Source organism: Orbicella franksi, chromosome 10, assembly GCF_964199315.1.
Source record: "Orbicella franksi chromosome 10, jaOrbFran1.1, whole genome shotgun sequence".
Taxonomy (NCBI): Eukaryota; Metazoa; Cnidaria; class Anthozoa; order Scleractinia; family Merulinidae; genus Orbicella; species Orbicella franksi.
The window spans coordinates 28,106,087-28,113,561 of NC_138154.1; the positions used below are offsets into that span (position 1 = coordinate 28,106,087).

A 7,475-nucleotide genomic window follows, 5' to 3' on the forward strand; every position below is an offset into this window, starting at 1 on the left:
AATAATATAATGGGTGACAAATTACTGCTTAACTTTGGCGCAAAACTTCAACGTTGATTACTAATTTAACATGTGAAGTTACACAATTGCCTCGCCTTGCCTTGCGCGCAAATTGCCTTGGCGCGAAATTTCTTGATACAAATGCAATAAACAAGTCAAAAAATCGATGATTCTTAGCGTAATTTTTCACCCATGATATTAAAAGACAGTCAGTTGATGAAGAGTTAAATTAGGAAATAATTTCACGTACGTTTTGTCAAAATTGTAATAATTTCCTGAGCCTTTTATTTTACATGAGAATGTGTAGGTTAATTTGCACTTTGCCAGCCAGAAAATTTGTATATTACACACAAAGAACTAAACGCCTCACAGAGTAAAGTACGATCATCAATAGATGATCAAAGCTGTAGAATATGACTACTGTCTTGTTTTTAGTATTTTGAACTTTAAGAGATAAACTTTGCACAATATTTTCAATTAACATGACATAGCAGTTTTTAATGCCCCGTGGCTCAAGATAAATGACCGATATTAGCTTTATAAATAAAAACTAATGATAGCTTATTCGCTCATTCATTTTTTTTTAGTCAGTAATTTCAAGTCACACGTTTTGTACAATGATTGTCACATTGGTGATTTTGATTGGGTATATTTGTTCCAAAAGAAATGTTCACGAGTCTAACATGTTTGTAAAGTCACAGTTACGGGTTAAGTCGTTCTTGTACTGGCCTTGGAAAGATAGTATGGGATATCAGCAGTATTGATTCAAGAGTAGCAAACCCATTATCAATGAAAAATCTTGACTTACAAGCTGTCTCTAAACTTTAAACCGCAAATGACTCCGGCATAGCAAATCAAGGAGTCCATAAAACAAACAGAACATTCAAGACTCATATCGGAAAAGACACCGACGCTAAACGCAGGCGGCCCAATTGTCAACTTGATGCGCTGACTAGCTCAGCCATGTCATCTCAGTAAACTTAGTACAGTTGTTTAAACGTAAATTCAAATGAAGCAGCGTCACAAGAATTACCTAGAGAAAGTATGAGGTCAAAACAAAAACCAAACCTTGTATATGGCTTTTAAACTCGGTGTTCCAGCTTGTAAAGGAGGAATGACTTTAAAGCTAATCAATGTTCTTCACTGTAAAGGATGACGCACGAAAAACTCGTGCCGTTTGAGCTGACGCGTTAGCTAAAACTAACGTAGAAAACGAATCACCGCTTCGTGAAAGCCGCCAATAAGTACCATCAGTCTTAATTAAATTAATACGTATGTTGTTATCGCTATGACAAAGTGTTCCTATGGCTTACTGGCGTTGGCAAGGAAAGGAGAGAGGACATCTCGGGGTATACACGCATGTGTCAGTCACTGGGTTAGGATCGAAAGCGTCTAGATTCTGCAACAATGGGTCTTCTGTAGGCAGTTTCAATTTCACTCCAAAAGTCTAAGACTGGGTGTGTTTTACCAGTTCAATGACTCTTCTCGACGAAGCTTCACGAGATTCAGCAGAGTCAATCGAGATGAACACTGACGCATTTCCGGTCTGTTTGGAATGACCAAACGTCTGGGAAAGGGCTACACCCCCATCATAGCATTAAGGAATCCATCCCCCTCATAATACGTACGTTTCTCGAGGTGTTTCTTGCTAAGGTTTACAAGTAACCCGAGAATAAAAATCACGCTACATCGATATGGATTGAAATAATTTCTGAGAACTAGTTTGTCAGTTTTGAAAGAAAGTGTTGGGTCTGAAAGGAGTCAGACTGCTTCACCGCAAAGTTCTTCAATTCTGACATTCGCCAGCCGCTTCTCGTAGTCACCGTGCTGATGCTTTGGAAACTATTTCTTCTTTCACCCATACAACTGTGGCGTAATTCCTTAAGAAAGAACATGATATTATATTTAATAAGTTCAGGTCCTGTGCTCGAAATGTGGGCATCCCATACCGCGCTATTGCATCACAGTGTAGTTAACAATTATTGTTTTCTAGTAAGACTTTGCAAAACAGAAGGCATCATGGCTGCTGAAAATAAACAAGATCATGGTAAACAGCAAAATAGTTTCCATAAATTGATACAAAACAAAGAGGTACCATAAAGTAGCAGTTATTTTCCATAGATATTTCGTAAAATGTCTCAATTTGTCATCTTTTGAATTTCCGTCTGTAGGAAATTAAAGGATTTGACTTTCATTCCAGTATCGTTGTTGTCAAGAGCTCTAAGGCTTAGACTTTGTAGTTTTATTTTAGAAACTGTTGTTTGTTAAATACACGTGCACATCTGCCGAAGGTGCTTCTAATTTAGGCGCGTCGTGTATATTGAACAGTTGGAAGCAACAATGGTGCGCTTAGTCAAAGTGACGTTTTGGTTATAATTTATTTCATTCTGCTGTTTACCTCTTGGGAATTCAAAGCTAATCCTATTGATTCTCTCTTTCATGCAGATCTCTATAAAGAGCAACAACTTTTAAAAAAGGTAAGATTTGGATGAATTTTAAGCTCCAAGCGAATAAGAAAAAGAAAATGAAGGAAAAATTTAACAGGTGCCATGTGCTATAATTAAGCATAAATTCGCATAAAAAGCAAAAAGTATTATTTTCCTTCATTTTCTTCTCTAATCGTTGGAAAACAACTTATTTTAAAGCGGCTTGATAATCTTCGCCGCTTGAAATGTTTAGCGTACCAGCAAGGAAGGCTTCAAGTGTGACAATATTCCGAGCGTATTTGTTTCAAAGCATTAAAAAAAATTGATGCTCACTCATTTTCCGAGTCATCTCAAGGTCAATGCAAAATTCAATATTGGCACCATTTTTAACTTTTTTGTTTAGGATTTGCAGCATAAAATCGGTAAAATTAATATCAAACTACAATAACATTTGCTCGGCGTAAAGTTTATGGATGGTGTATTCCAAGGCCCATTGCCTCGCAAGTTCATGATTACCAGCGATAGACGAGATACCGATCGGCCTAATGTAAATTCTCGTTTTTAGTGTAAGTATTATACATTTGTGTTAATGGTTGAAGGCAGAACTAAACTGTTACCCCACACAAGCAGCAAGAAGGCATCACTGACCGAAAGCTGACTTTGCCTGGTAGGGCAAGTCAGTGTAACATAATATTTTTTTCGTGCCAAAGTCCTATTTTCATTTTACGAAACGAATTAATAATGCATTAAATGTTTGTTCCCAGGCTGTATCTTTTTCTGGAATAAGCCCGAGAAAGAAAGGATGAGTCCACAGTTTCAACTACTCTATTTTCTTCTGAAACTAATTTGCCTTATTAAAAGCCCAGCAAGGGTATAAGTATGCTGGCTTTCCAGCTGTGAAACAATTCACAATCTTTAACAGTTACGTAAACATCTGATGGCCCAAAAAATAGAAATAGTTACAAGAACTCAACGACATTTGAGTTACTCACTTCGCGATCACGTCATTGGATTCTAAATTGTACGTCTCCGAAAACGCCCAAATAATCACTTGTGATTTTTTTCAAGCCAAACGCACTTTAGTTTAGTTCGTGATTTTAGATTCCGTTAACTCCTGAGTGCTGTGTTTGTCTATTTCACTTTATTGAAGGTCTGATAATCGACTTGTTCAATTTAGGTACCACAAACTCTTCAACAAAAGAACTGTTTTCATATACACGTATGATATCTTGAAAACCAAGTTTACTAACAAAGCCGCTGTTTTTCTTTTTCCCTAGGATATGAAAATGACGATGGAAGAAGATCAAACAAAATTCACAAAGCTCTTCGTTGGAGGAATTCCTTATCACTCAGCTGACGAAACACTAAAAGAGTACTTTGAACAGTTTGATGACATTGTGGAAGCGGTAATCATCCGAGAACGAAACAGTCAAAGATCCAAGGGATATGGATTTGTAAGTTATTCTGTCTTTCTTAATAAAATCTGTTTAATGAAATTACTTTCTCGATGCGTCATATGATCTGGTAACCAGTTTTGATGACATGAATCCTAGCTCTGATTCTGAGTCTGATCAGTTCTCGCATGAAAAGCATAACGCAAATTATTGGATTCCATGAGATTTCTCAGAGAATACAAGTGCAACGACGCAAGAAGTAGCATTTAGCAACCAGCCCGCAAGGTGTTCAGCCCCGTGCATGTTCTTTCTAGTTGTATCAATGCTTTCTGCCAACTAAATCTCTTAAACGCAATTTGGATGGCTTCATGCACTGTGCGGCAGACAGTACAGTTTCTGTTCACCTACATGTGACTGATCTTTGCCCTTTTTTATAAGGTTACCATGGCCACAAAGGAAGGCGCCGAGAGAGCCTGCGTGAACAAGAGACCAATCATTGATGGCAGACGGGCCAATGTTGACCTCGCTTACCTCGGTGCGAAGCCCAAAACCACCACTGAGGGTGCCGCCACCGACGGTGCTGCCACCAACGGTACTGCCACCGAGGGTACTGCCACCCCAGAGTGTCCTAGTGCTCCCTCTTCGCCAACGGGCAGACAAGCAAATGTCGACCTGACCAACCTCGAGGCAAGGCCAAAATCCCGGCAAGATCATACTGCCACTCCAGAATGCTCCAGTGCTTCACCTTTGACAGCGCCTTTTGAGATGGTTAGCGCAACAGACAGTGGTTCAACTCAATGGGCATCTGAAGAGCATTTTCCAAATTACAGCACAGTGCCAAATAAGCACAAGTATGAGTCTAGACATCCTGCTCAGCTAAAACCTACACGAGTCAGCGGCATGCAGGCTGTCATCCCCAATCCGCCCCTCTTGAACACAATGATCTACTACCAAGGAAACATGCCCCCTTATTCACCACCTGGCAACGTGGTCCCTGTTGATCCAAATTTTCTGGATCAAACTACTACGTTTAATTTTGTCACTTTTATGCCGGCGCAAGGCTCTGTGGCTCCTCCAATACAGAATACGAATATCAGTATGCAGTACCTTCCACACTTTGGCCAAGTTCCTCCCCAACCAAGTGCAACAGAGCTGATATCCAGCCCTCGCTTCATCTACTCTGTACCTGTGTGGTACGTTGAACAAGGAGGGGTGCCCTGTGGGCCAGTAAGCTTGGAGCCTCTGTCGAGGTATTCTCGAGCGCCTTTGATTTCTGCTGAGATCGATGGAAACAACAACGGCGGCTTTTCTGCTTGCAAAATGTACCCCACTGCATCGTATTATTAACATCATGACGTTTCTTTTTTTTTATTTATGTCTAGCTTTCTCTGAAGTTAGCGCTTAAAGGAACATTGAGTAGATATCTCCAAAACGTGAAACGTAGTAAGAGTTACTAAAAATTAAGATAGGCACTGAATAAGCTTAATGGCGATAAAGATACGTTTTGCAGAAGAAACCGTCGGAATTTCAACCAGCAATAGATCAATACAACGGAGAGCATGAGCATTTTTCGTCTCTGCAAATAAATCAGAAAATCGTAGCTGAAAGTGCCTTTCCCAATACAAGTCGCTGCATCATTATAAATGTTTTAACATGGATAGTCAGTATTTTAGGAACTCGTGGTAGATAACAGAGCTAACTGGACCATCAAAATTGACCTTGCTCAATCCGAGCAGTTCAGCCTTTCGCTATTTAATCAGTTTAAAAATAACTTACGTTTTTAGCCAATGGTGCATCATGATCACCAAGACCGTTTCTTCTTAATTTATTAACACAATTCAGGAAACATTCTATAAACTTCAAATGCCAAACCATCATATTGTAACACACTAAACTCGTCATTCTAAAATGGGAGAAGCCATGTCTCTTATCTGCTTTGCGTTGGTTCCAGGAAATAATTGGTAGACAAGAAACTATAGTCTCTATGTAAAAATAATTTTAAGTTCCAGCATTCAAATTTCTGGCCTTAAGAGATGCTGCAAATCGATATGTGTATATTAAGGTAAATTATAATTAAGATTAGTGATAATCAAAAATTAAATCATAGTTGCCAGTATTATTAACTGGATTCAGTTTTAGCCGGCGCCAGTTATTTACTAAGTGAAACATGGTAAAGATGCCTTATACTTCCGAGGACGACTTATCATTCGAGAAAAAAGGCTTGTGTAGGTTCGCCACTATTAAATGCCCTGTGGTTTACATGCACTCAGTAAGTTTTATACGACTTATACATTGTTATGCAATGTTTCGTTTTCCAGTTGTTTTTGTAGTTTTGTAGAAGCAGTTTGACTCGCAAAACCGATCTGTAAATTAGTTTCGTAGAATAATAAAATTAAGTTAATTCTAAGTATTGTACACATCCATTCTCACGTTTGCACCAGTATGTTACGCAAGAATAAGCTTATAATTAAAGATTAAATGGATATTTTCAGATTGAACCAGTCCTACATTTATTAAAGGTTTTGTGTTCATTGCAGGATTTTTAAAACTCAGTCGAAAAGTTACCAGGAGCTGCAGGAATCCGAGGCTCCTAAATGCAGTATCGCTTAATATACACCGTTTTTAGTCATAAGGAAGTTAGATACCCTCAAAGTGACATTGTAACATGAAATATCAAACTCATATGTGCATCAAATCAATGATTAGTGCTTATGCGCCCTCTGATTGGCCGCTCAAACTCCAGATAACTTCTACCGTATTTACCTTGTATAAATAATAATCTCGAGCACTGTACGAACCACGACTAACACATAGTAAAGCGGATCCCTTTCTTTTGATGTTAAAGAAACCAGGGAGACTTCGTCCCAATGGATTAGTATATGCCAATTAAGAAAAGATGATCGTCGTCTTGAGTATATACTCGTCCAGTGATGCTGGCCTTTGACCGAAGCCTTTGTTGTCTGTCTTTACTGAAATATGCAAAACTACTACAAGTAATCTTGATGGCACTTCGAATCACGTGAATCAAAAATTGGACACTTTTATTAGAGTTAATGCAATTAATTGGTCAGGGACAGTTGCTAATACTATTGTCACGAAAGGCATGGATTAACTCTTTTATCGCTGATATTTTTTTTATGTTTAGACAAATAGTTGCAGAATAAATAGTTATTAGGTTAGAGATCATCAAGGCTTACCTCAAATGACTCTGATAACTCTTGTCCGCGCTTTGTTTGTTGTTATTGGTGATGCTGCAGTTTTTTTGTCGGGCTCGCAAGCCACAGTTAGCTTCGAAATTACCAATTCAAAGATGTCGTTATCACCAGAAACTTACGTGGAGTGTCTTTTATAAGGTCGGCTTTGAGTGGTGAGTACGTGATTTTGTGACGTAATGCTTCACGGTACTGACGTCATCGATAGCTACACAATGCATCTGCCGGTAATTGCACAATTCAGCTTTACATGGCTGTAAAGAGTATCTGAAACTCGCTGAGATCTGACAAGAATCCCGTTCAATTAGCAATCTTCTTCCGTTTAACTGGAGACACCAATCACACTATTGTCTTCATCAAACGTTAAATACTTTTAGTTTAATATTGTCGGCGGTTGTCTTGAGAGTGAGTTCTCTAGATAGGTTTTCAACAATGCACTTCAA

General features: G+C 38.7%; 1 protein-coding gene across 2 annotated transcripts; it reads left to right on the forward strand.

Annotated features, from left to right (window-relative positions):
* Positions 1–488: 488 nt before the first annotated feature.
* LOC145500315 (uncharacterized) lies at positions 489–7,024 on the forward strand. 2 transcript variants are annotated; one of them, XM_081479808.1, is made up of 3 exons: positions 489–3,880; positions 4,259–4,412; positions 4,443–7,024. In XM_081479808.1, exons 1-3 carry the CDS (start codon positions 3,707–3,709, stop codon positions 5,165–5,167), a joined length of 1,053 nt encoding a protein of 350 aa, XP_081335934.1. In that variant the 5' UTR covers positions 489–3,706; the 3' UTR covers positions 5,168–7,024. The 2 variants fall into 2 exon arrangements, with proteins under 2 accessions (XP_081335934.1, XP_081335933.1); XM_081479807.1 differs by having other exon boundaries at positions 3,400–3,880; positions 4,259–7,024.
* Positions 7,025–7,475: the final 451 nt, after the last annotated feature.